The sequence below is a fragment of the Anomaloglossus baeobatrachus genome, chromosome 2 (assembly GCF_048569485.1).
Source record: "Anomaloglossus baeobatrachus isolate aAnoBae1 chromosome 2, aAnoBae1.hap1, whole genome shotgun sequence".
Lineage (NCBI taxonomy): Eukaryota > Metazoa > Chordata > Amphibia > Anura > Aromobatidae > Anomaloglossus > Anomaloglossus baeobatrachus.
In genome coordinates this window covers 514,682,817-514,706,160 of record NC_134354.1, presented here as the reverse complement: position 1 = coordinate 514,706,160, position 23,344 = coordinate 514,682,817, and the positions used below count along the sequence as shown (strand labels likewise).

Sequence of the window (23,344 nt, the reverse complement as noted above, 5' to 3'; positions counted from 1 at the left end):
TCCTGTGACCAACCATTAGAAAGGATCCTGCAGAGATCCGATGGGAAAAACATTCTGCAAACACAACTTTTTGTCCATTTTTAAATAACTGATGTCTGCCAAATCCGTTTTTTTAATATTGGAGTCTATGGAGAACAGATCCATTAACAGCTATTTAGTCATCCGTTATTCTTGCATTTGTAACGGATCCATTTTTTTTCTTACAGGATCTGCTATAAAAGCCTATAGGTAGAAGGTATGAATATAGATTTGGACAATTCAGAAAATTTCAAATACTCTAGCTTTTCTTGTACATTATACTCATAGAGAACATAGAAATTTGAGTGTTCTTTCTTCATGTCTTCTGCACCCCTGCACAATTCTCTATTCTTCCTATCCATACTATCCTTTCTTCCTTTATTGGCACATTTTCCTTTATGCCATTAGCCTCGTGATCTGTTTTGGATGTGAATGTAACATATCAACTGGACATCACCCAGTCCCTTACATTTTCCTGAGTACTGCTACTTTCTGTAACTGTGTAAGGGATAATGTAACACTACTCTACACATTTTAAAAAGTTGTCAGGTTCAGTTATGAAATGAGACATTTCTTAATGATTTTGACCTCCTGAATTGAAATCTGACAATGAAAAATTTTGGTTGGTCTAGTTTTTATGATATCAAAGAGTTTTCCTTTTACTGCTAAATAAAATTAAAGTATAAAATTTTTAGTACTTTGAAACATTATTAATTTTGCAAATATAAAGATGCAGATTATTTTTTTTGCTTACTTTTTGATATTTATTTAGAGGAAACTTAGCAACAATTCAAATATTCTAAAACAAGTCTAAACACTTTTGAATTATAAACAGTTGCAGAAATTGCACTACAAAATTTGGTCACCATTCAGTGACAACTTTTTTTTTCTTGTCTCTTGTATGCCTGCATTGGACATCTCCTATAATTGTCTAACAGACCAAGGGGCACTCACTGCGAGAGGAAGAAAAGCGGTTCTGGCAGCTAAACAGGAAACTGTTCTTCACAACTAGAGCAGTCAGACTGTGGAATGGTCTACTGCAAAGAAGTAGTAAGGGCAGGCACTATAACGGCTTTTAAAAAAGGGCTGGATGATTTCCTCAGTACATATATTATTGTCAGAAATAAATGAACTATATAAGCAAGCCAGAATAAGAGAGGTTGCTGAGCATGCAAGGTTCTGCAGCAAAGTGCGGGGATTGCAGATAAGTGCTGCATAGTTTAAACACAATCTCATAGTGGTGATAACTGTAATTGTTTAATTTCATTAGGGAATTGTGTGTCTGTTTGTCTGTGATACTGTGAAAAAGCAAAAAAAGTTTGTCTTGTGAGTTAATTAGCCACACCTGTTCCTAGAAGCTTCTGGGAGCTTCTGGTATTTCTTGTGGAACTATATAAACCAGCCAGAACAAGCGAGGTTCTGCAGCAAAGTGCGGGGATTGCAGATAAGTGCTGCATAGTTTAAACACAATCTCATAGTTTGACACAAGAACATAGTTTGATTTTATCCTTAAATGTTTTCTATTGTTTTTTTATTTGTTTTTCTACTTTACTGTTTATCCCCATTTCATAGGTGCTCCATGGACAATGCTACCAGGTGTGCATCTTGTCAGATGTATGCATGCCTTGAGCAGCCGTTCGAGGGTGAATATGTCTGCACTCAATGCAAGCATGTTGCATAATTAGAAGCCAGGGTAACTTATCTAAATAAGCAGCTTGCAATACTCAAGGGCATTATAAACCTGGAGAGGAGTTTAGAGCTCACTGAGCTTTCTCTGGCTGGGGCCAGTGATATCGAGGAGGGTGGAGGTGGGGAAGATCAGGACCTAGAGGTAGGTAGCTGGGTAACAGTTAGAAGAAGAGGTAGGGGGAAAAGTGTCAGGGAGCCTAGTCCTGACCTGGCACAACCTAGTAAATATGCCTGTTTGGCTGATATTAGTAATGAAGGGACAGAACTAGGGTCACTACAGCAGGACATTGCTCCTAGCAACCAGGAAAACGACTGCTGTAGGAAGGAGGGAAAAAGGAATGCAGCAAAGCCCACACAGATGTTGGTGGTAGGGGACTCTCTAATTAGGCGGATAGACAAGGTCATCTGTCGCCGAGACCGTGAATGCCTAACAGTGTGTTGTCTGCCGGGTGCTCGGGTTCGGCATATTGCAGATCGGATAGACAAATTGCTGGGTGGGGCTGGGGAAAACCCAGCGGTCATGGTGCACATTGATACTAATGACAAAGTTAGAGGCAGGTGGAAGGTCCTTAAAAATGATTACAGGGAACTAGGAGAGAAGTCCAGGACCTCCAAGGTGGTGTTTTCAGAAATGCTACCGGTGTCACGAGCGTCACTAGAAAGACAGCGGGAGCTTAGGGAGATAAATACGTGGCTTAGAAGTTGGTGCAGAAAGGAAGGGTTCGGGTTAATGGAGAACCTATCCGACTTCTCAGTCGGCTACAGGCTCTATGGTAGGGACAGGCTGCACCTCAATGGGGAGGGTGCAGCTGTACTGGGGGAGAAAATGGTCAGATGGATGGAGGAGCTTTTAAACTAGGATCTGTAGGAAGGGAGGGTACTGGAGCAAATAAGGGGATAGATAGAGCAGATAGAGAAAGTGAGATGGTAGGGGTCAATGAAGGATTAGGGGGATGGGACATGCAAGGAACGTAGGGAGGCTAGGAGTAATAAAGGTGTTAATAGTATTAAATGTCTACTGGCAAATGCAAGAATTGGAGACTCTTATGTCAACCATGGATTATGATGTGGTGGGCATTATGGAAACCTGGCTGGATGAAAGACATGCAGGGTTATACTACATTTAGGAAGGACAGGAAAGACAAAAAAGGTGGTGGGGTTTGTATATTTATCAAATCTAACCTAAAACCTGTGTTGAGTGATGACATTGGGGGAACTGCAATAATGTAGAGTCAGTATGGGTAAATGTACATGGGGAGGGGAATAATGGAAAAATTCTAATTGTAGTTTCCTATAAGCCTCCTAACATACCTGATCAAATACAGGGTGAAATGCTGGAACAAATTTAAAAGGCAGCTAATAATAATAATCGGGTTCTTATTATGGGAGATTTCAACTATCCAGACATACAGTGGGACATAGAATCTTCTGGTTGTGCTAAAAGCTGTAAGTTCTTATCTACTATTTAAGACAATTTCCTCTCTCAGATGGGAGATGAATTGACCAGGTGAGATAATTTGCTAGATCTAGTCCTGGCAAATAGACCAGATACAATTTCAGATCTACAGGTCCGGAGCACTTGGGCACCAGTGATCATAATATGGTAAGCTTCAAAGTAATATTCAATAGAATATTTCAAAGGGGAAATGCTAAAACCTGGAATTTTAGGAAAGCTGATTTCAACAAATTAAGGGAAGAGCTTAAATGTGTAGATTGGGACAATGTTATGGTAACTGGGGATCCCGAACATAAATAGGGTAAGTTTAAGGATATACTACTAGAGTCCTGTAAAAAAACTTATACCCTCTGTTAATAAAATGTCCAGGAATAAAAATAAACCACTATGGATAAATAAGACAGTACAAAGTATAATAAAATAAAAACAAAGGACGTTTAAAATCTTAAAGGCTGAGAATACAGAAATAGCATGTCAGAAGTATAAAGATATCAATAGGAAATGCAAAAAAGAAATCAAGCAAGCAAAATTAGCTACTGAAACAAAAATCGCCAAGGACATTAAAATAAATCCCAAAATCTTTTATAAATACATTAATGCCAGATGGAAAACAAAGGATAGTACTGGCCCCTTAAAATATAATAACAAGTAGTTATAGAGGACAAACAAAAGACTGAGATATTAATAGGTATTTCTCATCTGGGTTCACCAAGGAACTGACTGTACCAGGGATCATTCAACAAGTGAAAAATCAAAGTTCACCACCCGATATAATGAATTTATCACAAGAAGAAGTACGCCTACATCTGAGTAAATTAAACATTGACAAATCCCCAGGGCCAAATGGCTTTCATCCACGAATATTGAGGGAATTGAGCTCCGTAATCAACAGACCGAGGTATCTCATCTTTTTAGACTCTCTTGTAACAGGGTTGGTGCCTCAGGATTGGAGGATTGCTGATGTGGTACCGATATTTAAGAAAAGTAAGAGGGTAGATCCAGGCAACTACCGTCCAGTAAGCCTGACATCAGTAGTATGCAAAGTTTTTGAGGGCATTTTAAGGGAGAACATGTAAAAATATATTGCAGAAAATAATGTAATAACTGACTAACAAAATTGATTTATAAAAGATAAGTCATGTCTAACCAACCTGTTGGGGTTCTATGAGGGGGTAAGTGCAGACCTTGATATTTTTAATGCAACTGATGTGATTTATTTGGACTTTGCAAAGGCATTTGATACTGTACCACATAAAAGCCTTATACTAAAGCTCCAGAAGCAAGGACTAGGGGAACCTATATGCAACTGGGTAAGGAATTGGCTACAGGATAGGAAACAAAGAGTAGTCATAAATGGTACATTCTCTAATTTGGCTATAGTCAGCAGTGGGGTGCAGCAGGGATCTGTGCTAGGACCTATTCTTTTTAATCTCTTTATTAATGACCTTGTCCATGGGATTGATAGTAAAGTGTCAGTCTTTGCGAATGACAGCAAACTATGTAGGATATTAAAAACTGACATTGATAGTACAATATTACAAAAAGATCTGGATAAGATGTCAGAATGGGCAGATACTTGGCAAATGAGACTTAATGTTGATAAATGTAAAGTAATGCACCTAGGACAGATTAATCCTATAACTGCGTGTACATTAAATGGAAGTAAACTCGGGACTACAGAACAGGAGAAGGACTTGGGTATTCTCATTACAAATAAACTTAGCAGCAGCACTCAATGTCAAGCAGCAGCTGCTAAAGAAAACAAGATTTTAGGGTGTATAAAAAGAGAGATTAGATCCCAAGATCCCAACGTATTGTTATCCCTCTATAAATCACTTGTAAGGCCACATCTGGAATATGGGATCCAGTTTTGGGCTCCACATTTTAAAAAAGACATTCAGAAGTTAGAGTCTGTTCAAAGGCGAACAACTAGACTACTACAAGGAATGGAAGGTCTCCCATATGATGAGAGATTGAAAAAGTTAGATATATTCAGCTTAGAAAAAAGACATCTCAGAGGAGATCTCATTTATTTGTATAAATACATGTATGGTCAATATAAAGGACTGGCACATGACTTATTTCTTCCAAAGACAATACTAAGGACCAGAGGGCATACACTGTGAGTTGAAGAAAAGCGATTCCGGTAGCTAAATAGGAAAAGGTTCTTTACAGTTAGAGCAGTCAGACTGTGGAATACACTACCACAAGAGGTAGTAATGGCAGATACTATAACAGCTTTTAAAAAAGGGCTGGATGATTTCCTCACTACACACAACATTGTTGGTGAAGTGACTTAGTGACGAAATGTATAATTGGTGGAGGAAAGTTGAACTGGATGGACCTAGCTCTTTTTTTCAACCTATGCCACTACGGTATGTGACAATGTTACAGTAATCTGCAAGCATTAATGGATTCCATTTTCCTTGATCTCGTTTCTCCATTGCTGCAATATCTTGATGAAATCTCTCACCATGTTTGTTGCTGTCTGCTCCGCAGTTTGGTGGAAGAGAGTCTAGATGCCAATGTAAGACATAAACCTTTATGGAGATGTTACAGCCAAGATCCTTTCATGTTTTGAGGAGATTTTCTACAAACTCTTCAAAGTTGGGTAAGGTGTTTTTTTGGTAATCTGTAGTGTTGGCTTTGTGCCAACAAACGTTTTGGAATTATGGCCAAAAAGAATAACTTTTGTTTCATCAGACCATAACATGCTTTCCCACATTCTTTGGTAGACTTAGGGCGGCTTTGCACGTTGCGACATTGCACGTGCGATGTCGGTGGGGTCAAATCGAAAGTGACGCACATCCGGCGTCACAGTCGATATCGCAACGTGTAAAACCTTTTTGATACGATGAACGAGCGCAAAAGCGTCGTTATCGTATCATCGCTGCAGCCTCCGACATTTCCATAATGCCGGTGCAGCGACAGGTACGATGTTGTTCCTCGCTCCTGCAGCAGCACACATCGCTGTGTGTAAAGCCGCAGGAGCGAGGAACTTCAACTTACCTGCCGCCGGCTGCAATGAGAAGGACGGAGGTGGGCGGGATGTTTACATCCTGCTCATCTCCGCCCCTCCGCTTCAATTGGCCGCCTGCCGTGTGACGTCACTGTGACACCGCACGACCCGCCCTCTAAGGAAGGAGGCGGGTCGCCGGCCAGAGGGACGTCGCACGGCAGGTATGTGCGTGTAAAGCTGCCGTAGCGATAATAATCGCTACAGCAGCTTTCACTAGATATCGAACGTGCGACGGGGGCGGGACTATCGCTGCAGCATCGGTAACACATTGTTACCGATGTCGCAGCGTGCAAAGCTCGCCTTAATGTTGGGTTTGACAAAACATAGTCAGTTTCGATGGCTTTCTTTGGAAAGGCTTGCATCCTGCCATTCTACTAAACAGGACAGATATATAAAGAATGTGGGAGATTGTTGCATACAAGGACCTATCAGAATTTCCCACAATTCATTTAATGTTGCTGTAGGCATTTTAGCAGCCTCCAGGACCAATTTTCTTATTGTCTTTTCATTTTAAATTTTGATTGATGGTCAGTTCTCGGTATTTTCTGTCATGATTTACTCCTGGCTCAGTTGTGGCAGAGCCTTTGCCAGTTTCCCATCTCTGATACAGGTCACATTAGGGGTTAATCCTTCCTGCCTTGTTCTGAAGGTCAGGCCACTATATTATGGCACTGCATCTCTGGAATTATGCCAGTGATATTTCCGGCTCTGCTGCGTTCTGCTCATGAGTGACCTGTTGTCTGCCCTCCCCCTCCTGACCTCCATGTTCACCTGACCTGTTGTTGACCACCTCTGTTCTCTGTTCCCGTCCTGTCAGTGTCTCTAACGCTGTCTCCCTTCAGTTCCCTGCTCATCTGTCTCGCTGTTTGTTCCTCATCTGCATACCTTATCTTGACTTCCCGGTTACTGACTGACTACATTTTTGCTTTGCTCCTGTGTATTTACAAGACCTTATGTTGTGATCCGGCATCCTGACTATTCTACTGCCATCTGGTGGGCTTGACTACTATTACCTCTGTTAGGGAATGCTCTGCACATATGTTTTCTCCACTCTACCACCCTCTAGTGGTGTACCTACTAACTACCTTCTCAGGTAGTTTCAGGAATCTTCTCTGTACTGCATTACAACCCTGTACTGATTTAGGACATCCTCGAGTACAGTGTGACATTATCATTGTTGTACCAGATTAAGTCACTGCTTGATTACTGTCTTCAGTAATATATGCACTTTGGAATTGTAACTTTTAACAATGATATCCCATTGCTGTGTTGTAAGCTGTTTATGGACCATGGCTTTTTCTGTAAAATGTCAGGAAAAGTCTGCTTGAACCAACTGCATATGGGATTAATTCAAATAATTTTAAAGACAGCAGATATGTATTTACTATTTCTGAAAATGAGTTTAAATCTGGTTGTCTAATTCTGAATACAACCTCATCCCCAGTTTTAGGAGGGTATTCATACTTTTGCAACTACATAATTTTAAGTTTGTTATTTTTATTCACCCTCAAAATGATTTCAGTTTGTTTCACAATGAATTTGTACAGATTATGGATGACATTAAATTTTACATTATAAAAATCTGGTATTTTTATTTGGGTGTGCAGACTTTTCTTCACTATAGGCATGAACATTTGACTGCATCCAGGCCTCCGAGGTTACTGTATGTCAAAAGTTAACGCCTCAACTTAGCAACCTCATGAACCTTAAGACACGCAGTGACCTTCGGGGCCTGGATACGGCAAAAATTGCTGGCCTATGGAGAGAGCTGCAGCTTGCAAAGGTGGAAGGAAGAGGACCAAACAGTGAACTGCCAGAGAGGTTTGTGATGAGGTGAAAATTATTCTTTTTTCACCTAGGTGTTTGTAAGTCAGATGCTCATAAATAAAGCACTGTCTGTAAACAAAAAGTAAAATAAGAAAATATATATATGTATATGTTGTAGCGGGGTGGGGGTCCCCCAGGGCGACAAAGAGGCAGTGACCCAAATAGTCCGATCCAAACAGCTTTATTGTCCTCGCTGTACAGGTAAAGTCATCCGGAACACAGCCGGGTTTTGCACCGTCCATACGGGTCCCCGTCACACAGGCACCCCTTGCCGTAGGAGACGGTCTTACGATACCCCGTTTGGCTGTTCCAGGAGGGTCCACAGACTTATAATCGGTCCACGCAGGCCTGGAGCTTTCCCAGGCTTCCTGCTCTGCAGCTTACAAAACAGACTCTGCCCCACCCAGGCCTTTACAAAGAGCTTTAAAACAAGAACTGTGGCCATGAGCCACCTGCATAACCTGGCCTGGAGGTTACTAGACTGACCACTATGTAGGGTTCTAATATGTTTCTGTACGCATTCTGGGAGATACGTACCATCCGTCACATATCAATGGCCCCGCTATCTCACAATATATATAAAAATATAAATATATATATATATATATATATATATGTCACGCTACCGGTGTCCCAGCAGCGCTCCTTACCTACTGAGCCGGTTTCACCATCCAGGCACCACTCCGTACCCACTGATCCGGTCGCACCTGCATTGCACCGCTCCGTGCTCACTGATCCAGTCTCGCCATCGCACCACCGCTCCTTGCTCACTGGTCCAGTCCATGCGTCCACCGGTCACGCCTGCCGCTCCCGCTCTTGCTCCCCTGAGTCCTGTTACAGGTCTCAGGAGTCTGACTCTGACTGATGCCTCTGTATAGCACAGGGCCACGCCCACTCACCTGGTCTTATAGGCCCAGCACTACTGCAACAGGAAATGACCTGAGGCTGTGCTCGGTATATAAGACTGGCCTTTCCATGTGGGCGGGGCCTGATCATTGTTTGTGTTTCTTTGCTTTGTCTTGTGAGCTAGGTGCTCAGGTCCTTTTGTTCCTGTTTCCTGTATTACTGCCTTAAAGTACGCTGTGACCCTAGTGACTGGGTCCTGTCTTTGTTCCTGATACCTGCACCTGTTCCTGTACTGTCCTATGGGACTCCATGACCCTGGTGACCTGGTTCTTCCTGTTCCTGCCACGCTAGTGCTCCAGCTACCGTGTACCCTGCCCTCCAGGTGGGGTGCTCGGTCCAGTGGATCCACCTCCTGGGCCTACCAGTCCTCCCTGGCCCTCACAGTATGATCAGGCCATGGATCCCACTGAAGCACAAAAATCAGAGCTGGCTGAGCTACGCCAGGAACTGGCGCAACAGCGCGAAACCCTGAACCGGATGCTGAAATTCCTGGCGTCCGTGGACCACCGGTTGTATACGCTGCAGACCGCCGCTTCGTCTCAGGCCACGCAGCAACCGGTCTCCAGGTCCGAACCAGTTGTCTCCACGACCTCGCAACTTTGCCTTGCTGCTCTGCCTCACTACGTAGGGGATCCCAAGTCCTGCCGAGGCTTCCTGAACCAGTGCTCCTTGCACTTCCAGTTGCTCCCGCACTTGTTCGCCTCAGACCAGGCCAAGGTGGCGTTCCTGATGTCACACCAGGAAGGTGAAGCCCTGGCCAGGATTAACCCCCTGTGGGAGAACAAGGACCCGATGACCACCGATATCCAGGAGTTCCTACGAGCCTTCCGGGACACCTTCGACGAACCCGGACGAACTACCGCAGTGACCTCTATGCTCCTCCAGCTACGCCAAGGGACCCAAACAGTCGGCCAGTATGCCATACAGTTCTGCACGCTCGCTTCGGAGCTGGGCTGGAACAATGAGGCCTCAACGGCGGCCTTTTGGGAGGGTCTCTTTGGTTGTATTAAAGACGACCTCGCCGGCCGTGACATTCCACGCACCTTGGATGCTTTGATTTCCCTGACCACCCGGATTGACCTCTGTTTTCTGGAGCGTGCCCAGGAGGTAGTCCGAGAGAAGCGACCACCTCGCCATGTCTTGCCCCCGCAGAAACCTAGCGCACCCTTGTTCCTGCCTTTCTGTGAATCGTCACCAGAACCCATGCAAGTGGACCGTCTGACCCAAGCCAAGCAACGCCATGCAGAACGGCTCGCCCGGGGCCTGTGCTTCTATTGTGGAGACGGGTCACATATGCTTCGAACATGCCCTGAGAAACCTGGTAGACCCCAGGTCCAAGGATGGTAGGAACCGCCACCCTTGCCACTGGAATCCCTTCCGACCCAGTTAAACAGACGGTTCAGGTGACGACAGAGGGGACCCGATTTTTGGCAGAGGCCCACATCGATTCCGGGGCAGCAGGCAACTTTATCCACCAGGCCACGGTAGACAAATACCAGGTTCCTGTCACTCCGCTGAAGAAGCCCCTCTGGTTTGCCTCCGTAGACGGCAAACCGCTCTACGAGTCTGTCCGGTATACCACCGAGCCCGTGAACCTCCAGGTTGGCACTTCGCATACAGAGACCATCGCCTTCTATGTGATCCCAAGGATGGCTCCTGAGCTCCTGTTGGGCCTGCCCTGGCTGAAACTCCATGACCCTGTTATTAGTTGGTGCTCTGGCACGATTACCCGCTGGAGTGCCACCAAACCTGCTTGCAGCCTGTTCTTCAGCCCCTGGCACTTGACTCAGTCAAGCTGCAGGATCCTGAAGAAGAGACGACGCTATCCAGCAATGTTCCACGCATCTGAGACTTTGATTCCACCGCCTTCTGGAGTTGAGACTTTGAGTCCACCAGCTACTGAGCATGAGACACTGTCCTGTACCCGGTCCGAGACGCTCGATCCGGTCGTCCAAGATTCCAGTCCTGCTTCTGACTGTCCTTCCCTTTCCGTTGCCTCCCTTGCCGCTGACATGGGTTCCCCGATATGGGTCATAGTGCCCATGAAAACGGTCCGGGGTAAGCAGTCCTTCCTGGTCAATTGGGTGGATTGTGGTCCTGAGGCCCGATCCTGGTTGTCCCGGAAGTACATTGCTGCCTCTCTTCGGTGCGCCTTTATGTCCTGGCCGCGGAGAGGGGGGCTTCAAGGGGGGGTACTGTCATGCTCCCGGTGTCACAGCAGCACTCCTTACCTACTGAGCCGGTTTCACCATCCAGGCACCGCTCCGTACCCACTGATCCGGTTGCACCTGCATTGCACCGCTCCGTGCTCACTGGTCCAGTCTTCCCATTGCACCACCACTCCTTGCTCACTGGTCCAGTCCATGCATCCACCGGTCACGCCCTCTGACTAATGCCTCTGTATAAGACCGGACCGCGCCCACTCACCTGGTCTTATAGGCCCAGCACTACTGCAACAGGAAATGACCTGAGGCTGTGCTGGGTATATAAGACTGGCCTTTCCATGTGGACGGGGCCTGATCATCGCTTGTGTTTCTTTGCTTTGTCTTGTGAGCTAGGTGCTCAGGTCCTTTTGTTCCTGTTTCCTGTATTACTGCCTTAAAGTACGCTGTGACCCTAGTGACCTGGTCCTGTCTTTGTTCCTGATACCTGCACCTGTTCCTGTACTGTCCTATGGGACTCCATGACCCTGGTGACCTGGTTCTTCCCCCCTTTCCTGCCACGCTAGTGCTCCAGCTACTGTGTACCCTGCCCTCCACGTGGGGTGCTCGGTCCAGTGGATCCACCTCCTGGGCCTACCAGTCCTCCCTGGCCCTCACAATATATATTTATATATATATATATATATATATATATATATACAGTATATATCTTAGCTATAGTACCCGGGCATTGCCCGGGATAGTAACTGTCTCTCTGTCTCTCTCCCAGTCTCTGTCTGTCTGTCTCTGTCTGTCTGTCTGTCTCTGTCTCTTTGTGTGTCAGTCTCTTTCTGTCTGTGTGTCTGTCTCTGTGTGTCTGTCTATATCTGTCTGGTTCTGTATGTCTGTCTCTCTGTCTCTTTCTCTGTCTGTCTCTGTGTGTCTGTCTGTCTCTTTCCCTGTCTGTCTCTATCCATGTGTGTCTTCTTGACATGAAACTTCCTGTCATTCATTTTTCCTAGAAACTCTTGTCCTTGACAAAGACCAAATTTATGGTTGAAACGTTGGACTTTTTGCCTATGTCTGTCTGTTTCTCTCTATCTCTGTATCTGTCTGTCAGTCTCTTTTCCCATCTGTCTCTTTCCCCATCTGTCTCTTTCCCCATCTGTCTCTTTCCCCGTCTGTCTCTTACCCCATCTGTCTCATTCCAGGTCTGTCTCTCTCCCCATCTGTTTCTTTCCCTGTCTGTCTCTTTCCCCATCTGTCTATTTCCCCATCAGTCTGTCTCTTTCTTTGTTTTTGTCTCTTTCTCTCTTTTTCCTTGTCTCTGTCTCTTTCCCTTTTTTTGTCTCTTTCCTTGTTTGTGTCTTTCCCTGTCTTTCTCTTTCTCCTTCTGTCTCTCTCTTTCCCTATCTGTCTCTCTGTTTGTCTCTTTTCCTGTCTGCCTGCCTGTTTCCCTGTCTGTCTGTGCCAGTCTCTTTCCCTTTCTGTATCTGTCTGCCTCTGTCTCTTTGACTGTCTGTCTCTCTCTTTCCCTGTCTGTCTCTGTCTGTCTCTTTTCCTGTCTGTGCCTGTCTATCTGCGTCTGTCTGCCTCTGTATGTCTCTTTCCCTGTCTGTGCCTGTCTGTGTCTTTCTGCCTCTGTCTGTCTCTTTGATTGTCTGTCTCTCTCTCTCTCTTTCTCTGTCTGTCTCTGTCTCTCTGTCTGTCTCTTTACCTGTTTGTCTGTCTCTGTCTGTCTCTTTCCGTATCTGCTTCTTTGTGCCTATGTCTGTCTGTCTCTTTTCCTGTCTCCCTCTCTCTTTGTCTGTCTCTTTCTGTCTCTCTCTATCCGTCTCTCCACCGACATCATATTACCTCACACATAACCTTCTTATACTAACAATTGGGTCACTAGTGGGGGAGCTCCATTCTTTAGGCACCTCAGGGGGTCTCCAAACGCAACATCGCATCCGCTAATTATTCCAGACAATTTTGCTTTCAAAAATTCAAATGATGCTCCTTCCCTTCTGAGCCTTGCCGTGCACCCAAACAATTGATTTCCCCCACAGATGAGATATCGGTGTACTCAGGAGAAATTGCACAATTCATTTTATGGTGCATTTTTTCCTGATACCCTAGTGAAAATGCTAAATCGTATGGCTAAAGTAACATTTTTGTGTAAAAAAAGTAAAATTTTCATTTCTTCCTTCCACATTGCTTTGGTTGCTGTGAAGCTCCTAAAGGGTTAATAAACGTCTTCGATATAGTTTTGAGCAGTGTGAGGGGTGCATATTTTAGAATGGTAACTTTTGGGTATTTTCTGCCACCTAGGCCTCTCAAAGTCACTCCAAATGTGATGTGGTATCTAAAAATGTTTTTTTGTAAATTTTGTTGGAAAAATGAAAAATTTGCTGATGAACTTTGAACCCTTCTAACTTCCTAACGAAAAAAAAAATTGTTTCCAAAATTGCACTGGTGTAAAGCAGACATGTGGGAAATGTTATTTAGTAACTATTTTGTGTGACATATCTCTCAGATTTATGGGCATAAAATTTAAAATTTTGAAAATTTCAAAATTTTCACCAAATTTCCAAACTTATCACAAATAAACACAAAACATATCGTCCTAAATTTACGACTGACATGAAGTACAATATGTCACGAAAAAACATTGTTAGAATCGCTAGGATCCGTTGAAGCGTTCCAGAGTTATAACCTGTCAAAGTGACACTGGTCAGAATTGAAAAAATGGCCTCGTCTTTAACCCCTTCACGACCTTGGACGGATCTATCCGTCCAGGATCGTGTCCCGTTAAGCCCCGCCCCCTGCCGCGGGCAGGCGGCGTGGATCGGCACACATATCAGCTGTTTTCAACAGCTGACATGTGTGCCTGCTAGCCGCGGGTGGAATAGCTTCCACCCGCGGCCATTAACCCCTTAAATCTTGCTGCCAAAGTCTGGCAGCAAGATTTAAATGCGCGCGGCCATGTTTGTTACTTACCGCCGCCCCCACCGGAAGTCACGTGTGTTATCACGTGACTATCGGTGGTTGCCATCGTAGCACAGGGTCATGTGATGACGCCTGCTGCTATGATCTTTCACTTTCATTTTCCCTCGGCCGAGAGCAGAGGGAAAACCAAAGTGAGTGAATCTGCTGATTACAGCGGTATTGCTGTGATCAGCAGATAGCGATCAGCGATCGGATTGCTGATTGCTATAGCCCCCTAGGGGGACTAGTAAAATAAAAAAAAAAAGTAAAAAAAAAAGTTTTAAAAAATAAAAAAAAAACAAAAAACCTAAAAGTTCAAATCACCCCCCTTTCCCCCCATTGAAAATTAAAGGGTTAAAAAATAAATAAATATACACATATTTGGTATCGCCGCGTTCAGAAATGCCCGATCTATCAAAATATAAAATCAATTATTCTGATTGGTAAACGGCATAGTGGCAAAAAAATTCCAAACGCCAAAATTACGTTTTTTGGTCGCCGCAAGTTTTGCGCAAAATTCAATAACAGGCGATCAAAACGTAGCATCTGCGCAAAAATGGTACCATTATAAACGTCAGCTCGAGACGCAAAAAATAAGCCATCACTGAGCCATAGATCCCAAAAAATAAGAACTCTACGTGTTTCGGAAAATGGCGCAAAACGTGCGCCACTTTTATTGGACAAACTTGTGAATTTTTTTTAACCCCTTAGATACAAGTAAACCTATACATGTTTGGTGTCTACAAACTCGCACCGACCTGAGGCATCACACCCACACATCAGTTTTACCATATAGTGAACACGGGAATAAAATATCCCAAAAACTATTGTACGATCCCACTTTTTTTGCAATTTTTCCGCACTTGGAATTTTTTTGCCGTTTTCCAGTACACTATATGGTAAAACTTATGATTTCATTTAAAAGTACAACTCGTCCCGCAAAAAACAAGCCCTCATATGGCAAGATTGACGGAATAATAAAAAAGTTACGGCTCTTGGAAGAAAAGGAGCAAAAAACAAAAACGCAAAAACGGAAAGTGCCCGGGGGCTGAAGGGGTTAAGGTGAAAACAGGCTGGGGGCTGAAGGGGTTAATGGAGGCAGTTTTTTTTAAGAGTAACTGTATTTTCCGGTCAAAACATAGTCTATGACATTCCCTGAGTCACGTGAGGCGTCTGTGCAAAATTTCGTGATTGTAAATACGAAGGTGCGGATTCCTTTAGTGGACATATACACACACACACATACATACACACACATACATACACTCAGCTTTATATATATATATATATATATATATATATATATATATATATACAGTATATATACATATATATAGATATACAGTGGAACCTCGGTTTACGAGTAACATGGCGTGCGAGTATTTCAATGGCGCGCAAGTATTTCACTATATGAGCAAAGCTTGCTGTAAATTTGTAACTCTGTTTCCGAGCAAGCTTTGCTGTACGAGCAAATACTCACCGCACACACTTCCAGTTCCGTACTTTCAATGTGTTTTGACCCGCTCTTGCAGTCCACACAAACACGCACGCACACACACATATTATGCTTACCTTACCTTCCGTTCCATTGCCGGCCTCCCAGTTCTTGTAGTACAGGATGTGTATTGGGTAACCATCGCGACAATGGAGGAACTTCTGCTGTCAGCCGCTTCTCAAAAGCAGCGCGCTGACCAATCAGAGGCAAACGGTTCATGTCTTTGATGTCAGCGCTCTGGCAGCGGAAGATTCAGCATCGGTCGTGATGGTTACCCAATACATAATATGTGTGTGCGTGCATGTTTGTGTGTGTTTGTGCATGTTTGGAATGGCACAATAGGGGACCAAAATGGTACATTGAACAAGTTGTGTAATGAATTGTCTGAGCTTGCATTATTTTCTATGGGAAATCTTGCTTTGCTAGATGAGTAACTTGGTTTACAGGCACACTCCCAGAACGGATTGTTCTCGTAAACCAAGGTTCCACTGTATGTATATATCATGATTTGCTGTATAGCTGACATGAATCCTGAGTGATGCAAATGCAACACTGCAATGCATATTTATTTTACCCCTAAAAGACCTTTTAACGTTTACAGATTATCTATTTGAGAAGCTGAAAAATGACTCAAAAATGTAAAAGGATAATTTAAATGTTCAAATTATCAATTGTAAGCATGTACCATACAAAATATGTCAAAACTGAGGCTTACCTGGAATGAACTTCTACAAGTTGAACTGTCATTGATTGCAAAAACAAACTTCAAGAACGGTACTACATCCATTGTACCAGATAAGTCAATGAAACCCTGACAACTTGGGTTAGTAAAAACATCATTCATATAAAGTTGACTTTCATTATAACCAGCAAAGTAAATGGGGCACAAGTAAATGTAGAGTTCAATTTTCTGTGGACCGCATGTCACTAAGATGTCATTAACGTCTGCAAGAAAAATTAAAAATTTATACTTCAAATATGTTCTTCCAATGTTCTGTCAGATAAATTTGTGGAAAAATATTTCATCGTCATAAAATATTTAAAAATAAAATCTGATTGATCAAACATGCCACAGAGCCCTGTTAAGCAATATTTGTAGCAGATTTTGCAAAGATTATAATATGTTCTCTTCCTGAAAGTTCTCAAGACTTGTGCTCACATTAGCATATTTAAAATCACACAGATTCTCAGCCAGAAAAGTTGGTGAGAGTTAAAGCCGTGTCTCACTAAGCGACATCGCTAGCAACATCGCTGATGAGTCACGGGTTCGAGGAGGCAACAGCGATCCTACTAGCAATGTCGCTGTGTGTGACATCCAGCAACGACCTGGCCCCTTTTGTGAGGTTGCCGGTCATTGCTGAATGTCCTGGACCATTTTCTTCAAAGGCGATGTCCTGCTGGGCAGGACGCATCGCTATGTTTGACACTGTGTGACAGGGTTCCAATGACAGCAGAGATCGTTATACAGGTCGCTACTGTGACCTGTATAGTTACTGAGTCGTTGGTAAGGTCTGACTGTGTGACATCTCACCAGCGACCTCCCAGCGATTTACCAGCGATCCTTATCAGGTCGCATCATTTTTGGGATCGCTCGTAAGTCGCTAAATGTGACGGGGGCTTTAGGCTGAGTTCACATATCCAGTAACCATCTGTTAGAATGGATCCATTGGTTTGCACAACTCTTTTACCGGTTTCCAAAATATTGATTTTTGCAGGATCAGTTTTTTTAACATGGGAGTGTATGGAAAACAAATCCATAAACTGATTGCTGTTTTACACAAATTTAAGGTAAAATAAAAATGCATCTAAGGCCCCCTTCACACGTCAGTGATTCTGGCACGTTAATTGCAGTTTTTGTATATATAAGAATCCCGGACATATGCAGACCTATTAAAATCAATGGATCTGCACACGCATCAATGACAAGTCCATTTTTTTCTGACATTACTGATGTCACACAGTCAACACTATGGTGTGATTCGTGAAAAACGTACAAGGAAATTCACGTACATTTAAAATAAAAAGCTTTTTATACTCAACTGTCTCCAGCGATGCTGTTTTCAGCTGCTGCTGTCTCTGCTTCCAGGCCAGCTAATTATGCTCATGCATATGCACTGCACCGCCAACCCGGAAGTAACAGCAGAGGGGAGACAGAGTTGGCCGGACACAGCATCGCGGTAGACTTCAGTACCATGGACAGCAATGGTGTGGACAGGTGACTATAAGTGCCTCATCTCTGTGTATGATCATGGATAGCACATGGAGATCATATGTGTGCCAAAATCATGACACACAGAGGGACACACGTACCTTTAACATGTCAGTGAAAAACATGTGTGTTTTTTACTGACATGTGAAAGAAGCCTTATTCTGTGCTTCTCCAGTCTGAGTGTCAAGTGCTTGATATCACAATGTAGTACCTGGGCCATTGCTATCTTCATTAATTAACTCATTAGTTATAATAATGTCACTAATAATGAATGCTAAACTGAATTACAAAAACATATTTACAAGTTGTTACAAATATAGTTGATGAATGAAGCCCAAATATTATTGTCTTGTACTAATTACATGTGCAAGGTATAATTTTGCTTTCATGTTTATTTTTCAGGGTTATTTTTCAGGGATTTGTTATGTTTTATCTATGGATCATGCATTTATTCTGAACTTTGTATTGTTATCCAGTTGGTCACTTTAAATGGGTGCACTCATCGAGACAGCTCCTGTGCATATTAACTTTTAAGTTATCATTAAAGGGCTTTCCCTGCTTGGAACCTTTTGCTATGAGCACTGACAAGAACTGTTATTCACTCGGGTGGACCCCAGCAATAATAAGATAGTAATGAATTTTGACTTAAGACAATCAGGTGACTGTTACTGCAGTAGCTGTCATAAAAATACTTGAAAAAACACTGCTATGAAGATTTTTAAATACATCTGTGTATATGTGCATATTATGTAGTTTTTATGTATTAATATACTCACCTACTGCTGTCTTCTCAAAGATCTAGTGATATTCTGCTCCTCTTCTCAGTGACGTCACTGTTCTTTAGATTCGTTACGTTATACTGCTTTGTGTAACCATGAAGTGGCCTTTACAATGTAAGTCTAGGGAGCATCAGAACAAGGCTCTATAGACTTACATTGGGAAAAAAACTTTCTACTCACACATAGAGCTTAAATTGACCTAGAGAGTCTGAAGACTGGTGACATCACTGAAAAGAGGAGCAGAACAGTGCTGGATCCTGGAGAAGGTACCGGTTAGTGAATGTATTAACACACAATGCAGCAGAGCACATACACTTATACACAGATTTATTTATTTTTTTAAATAATGGAAATGCTTCTTTAAAAAATGGGGTGAGACCGTAATCATTGTTAAAATCCAAATTATTTATGAATTTCCTGGAGTAATATATCTGTTTTCTAATTTTCGTATCACACTCATTTCCATGCTTTTGTACCTCTTAGCTAATAAACAATTAATGTGAATCAATAAACCTCCAGTGAAAAACTACAGATCTTTAATTGCCTTCAATACAGTATAATCTGTAAGTTATTACATTCACAGCTAACAGCCGATTAGGATGCTATTTGGAGTTTCATTTCTTTATCTGGTTCAAAGACCATTAAAGGGACTGTAAGTATCTAAGCATAATAGGATTTGTATCAGACAGCTGATTTAGATTTTGCGTTTTAGCTTCAATATCCATTATTTTATATATTTACATCAATGAAACCTTATTAACATTACCTGGTGCTCGGAGAGTGCTTCCACAGTCATTTATGCTAATGCACTGATATCCATGAATTAGAAAAAACAGCACAATATAAAAAAAGTTCTGCTTTGATCCACTTGCTGATGAGAAGTCCTTAAATGAGATAATAAACAATCATTTTAGCTTAACATAATTCACACAAAATGTAGTTAAATTTTATTGTAGTGTATTCTGATATAGAAAATAGATTTCTAAAGCTTTAGAAATCAAGTCCATTACTACCAAAAAAGAAAAAGCAACAATAGATCTGATCTTATGAATGAAGGCCTTAGGAACATTGGGGTTAAATGACAGGCTTTCAGACCATTTCTAAAAAAATATTTGCAAACAATGCTTTATCCTTCTGTATTATTTCTTCAGTAATTAAAAAAGAATAATGATGGACGAGAAGTAACTTTTCATGTTTGGATAATGCTTACCGAATGCAGAGTACTATTCCAGCATTCATCTAAGCAAGATAAGTGCTCGGGTTCTCCATTGACCTGCATTAGGTTCGTTATTCGTGATGAACACCGGAATAGCACTTTGGGATTCACTACAAATAATCTGAACATGAATAGTTACTATTCACCCATCACTAATAAAGAACTGTTTTAGCCACGTGGTGAGTGCCACATTTTTTTCCATTTTGGAATTACCTTTGACTTCTTTAGCACCATGTGTGGCTGTGATAGAGCTGACGAGAAGTTTAAGCAGCGGAAGGCATATGCACATGTGATATCTTCACAGTATAAGCATTCTTCATTTAGTAGGGCCTATCCATTTCTCGAACTTGCAACAATAGGCTTGACCTGCCCTCATCTCTCATGATGCAATCAGATCAACAGATTGGCAAATTTTTGTAGAAATGTCACTACAAAATATCAGCCCGCATGGACATGACGTTAAAGCGCACATATGTTAGGTGATTGGATCCTGTAAATAGGACATATGCTACTAATACTAAGATACTGTATGGGAACAGAAACATCAGACTACTGATTGTTCTATCCCCATGATTGTCCATCAGCCCTTGTCAATAGGATGGTAAATTAGCATCTAAAAATGCCCCATATAGTTATTTGGTGCCCATTAAAGGGAATTTGTAGCCAGGTTTTTATCTGAGAGCAATATAATGTCGGGACAGAGACCTTGATTCCAGCGATGTTTCACTTACTGGGCTGCTTGCTGTCACACTGTACTATGCTGTAGATCTAGTAGGAAGAAAAAATCCAGCAGTCAGACCTTCTAAAATCCAAGACTTTATTCTCCAATGATTAAAAATGTGAAGTAGCATAGAAAAACCAGATAGCCATAATTATGAAAAACCAGACGCGTTTCGGATGTTATTCCTTAATCTTACTCCACCACGCCTCACGGTTCATATTACGTTCATATTACAAAGTAGAAGCCCACTAGGTCTGAATATTAAACAAGATCTATTGTTCCATTATAATGAATAATTGTTTTTATTCCTTATGCCCTTAATTGTATGTTGCTTGTTTGTTTTGTTTTTGGTCTAAATGTATTTAATCATGTGTCCTATGATTATTATACAATTTCCCTTCCTTTATTGGTGCATTTAATTCACATGACTCATGGATAACGCCATGGAGCACCATCTTTTGTCAGAAACCATGATTAAGGAGTAACATCTGGCTCTTGATAATTATCGCTATCTGGTTTTTCTATGCTACCGTTTTCACATTTTTAACCATTGGAGAATAAAATCTTGGATTTTAGAAGGTCTGACTGCTGGATTTTTTTCTTCCTTCTTGAAACCACCCTGCTTGGCATAACAGTATCCATGCAACAGACCTTCCACGGAATAAGGTGATCTGAAAATCATCCTCCTTTTCCATGCTGTAGATCTAGTAACTATTTAAAAGTGGAGCTCTATAACCCCACCCACACCACTGATTGACAGCTTCCTGCCCATGTACAGTATACACAGGATGCTGCCAATTAGTGGGGGGTGCGGTGTTATATAAAGCTAATTAATATGCTTGACTACATGGCAGCACACCAAGTAGTCCTCTAATGATAATCTCCTTCTGACTAAACAGTGATTTTATCAAAACTAAACTAAGCAGCTCAGTAAGTTACACATCACTGGAATCACGATCTCTGTCTCTACATTATGTTGCTATCAGATTAGGTGGCAAGACCCTCGTGACAGATTCCCTTTAAGGTGCATTGACAGACTGTAATGGGTTATTCTTAATGTACTATTAATTTGTTGGAAAAAAATGTTATTATAATTTGCAATTTATAATAGTAGCATATTATTATGATATTTTGTGCACGTTGTGAAGTCCGGCACAGATGTGACTGCTACATCAGCAAATTCTATGTCTGTATCACTGTATTCAAATAAATAATATATTGTTCAATACACTGCCAAAAAAAATCCTAGAAATGGATGAATAAGAAAGTTCAAGAATGAGACGGGTCACTTTAGCTACTAATTTTATTAATCATAGTGATAACAATTAGTTAGCAGCTCATTTATTATAATTAGGGATGATCGAATACTTCGATTATTTGGCTTCGCGAATATTTTCCGAATACCTCGCCGCTATTCGACTATTGGCGAAAATTCGATGCGCAATGTAAGTCTATGGGAAACCTGAATAACAACTATTCGGTACTATTCGGGCTTCCCAAACACTTACATTGTGCATCGAATAGCCGAATAGCGGCGAGGTATTCGGAAAATATTCGCAAAGCCAAATATTTGAGGTATTCGATCATCCCAAATTATAATATGAAAATACAAGAAGTTTCAGTCTCTAGTAGGGGGCACACCTCTGACAATGATATAGAAAATGCTGACAAACAATTATTACACTAACTGTTTGGTGATTATTAAACATTTGCAAAAAAAAAAATCAACTACACAAATAAAGAAATTAGACTTGTAAACGGCTGACTAATGACATCACTAGAATTTGACCCTGATCTCTTGATGATGTTTGTAGATTGGTGCAGATGGACTCCACAATGTTGCAAGCTACCACACAGATCTGTAAAGTTGCTGTGATATACAGTTGAAACCAGAAGTGTACATACACTATCTGAAAAGACACATCTGCATGTTTTTCTAACTATCTGAAATGAAATGAGAATAAACCTTTCATGTTTTAGGTCGATTAGGAACCAAAATTAGATATATTTGCCAAATGCCAGAATAATCAGAAAGAGAGAAAGAGAATGTTTTAAGGCATTTTTATTACTTTCTGCAAAGTAAATTTCATTAGTATTTGATAGCATTGCTCTTAAACTGTATGATTTGGGTCAAATGTTTTGCATATTCTTCCACAAGCTTCTCACAATAGTTTGTAAAAATTTGGGCCCATTCCTCCTGACAGAACTGGTGTAACTGAGCCATGTTTGTAGGTTGCCTTGCTTGCACCTGCCTTTTCAGCTTTGCCCATAAATTTTCAATAGGATTGAGATCAGGGCTTTGTGATGGCCACTCCAAAACACTGACTTTGTTATCCTTAAGCCACTTTTATAACCAATGTGGCAGTATGCTTCAGGACATTGTCCATTTGGAAGACCCATTTCCCCACAAGCTTTACATTCCTGGCTGATGTTTTAAGATGTTGCTTTAGAATTGCCACAAAATCTTCTTTCCTCATGGTGCCATCTATTTTGTGAAGTGCATCAATCCCTCCTGCAGAAAAACAATCCCACAACACGATGCTGCCACCACCATGTTTCATAGTTGGGATGGTGTTCTTAGGCTTCAGAGATTCTCCTTTTTTCTCCACATATAACAATGGTCATCATGGCCAAACAGTTACATTTTACTTTCGTCAGACCACAGGACAGGTCTCCAAAAATTAAGGTCTTTGTTCCTGAGTGCATTTGCAAACATTAATCTGGCTTTTTTTATGTTTCTTTTGGAGTAATGGCTTCTTCCTGGCAGAGTGGCCTTTCAATCCATGGTGATACATGAATGGTTTCACTGTGGCTAATGACACAATCTTAACAGGTTCTGCCAGCAACTTCACAAGGTCTTTTGTTTTGGGTTGATATGGACATGTCTGACCAAATCAC

General features: G+C 41.9%; 1 protein-coding gene across 1 annotated transcript in view; it reads right to left on the bottom strand.

Annotated features, from left to right (window-relative positions):
* LOC142289878 (zona pellucida-like domain-containing protein 1) overlaps positions 1–22,923 on the bottom strand; it is a 67,857-nt gene extending 44,934 nt beyond the window's left edge. Inside the window, exons 1-3 of the mRNA XM_075333820.1 lie at positions 22,864–22,923; positions 19,276–19,393; positions 16,237–16,466 (exon numbers count right to left, since the gene is read on the bottom strand). Of these exons, the coding sequence (XP_075189935.1) occupies positions 16,237–16,466; positions 19,276–19,393; positions 22,864–22,923 (408 nt within the window). The remainder of the gene's footprint in view (positions 1–16,236; positions 16,467–19,275; positions 19,394–22,863) is intronic.
* Positions 22,924–23,344: the final 421 nt, after the last annotated feature.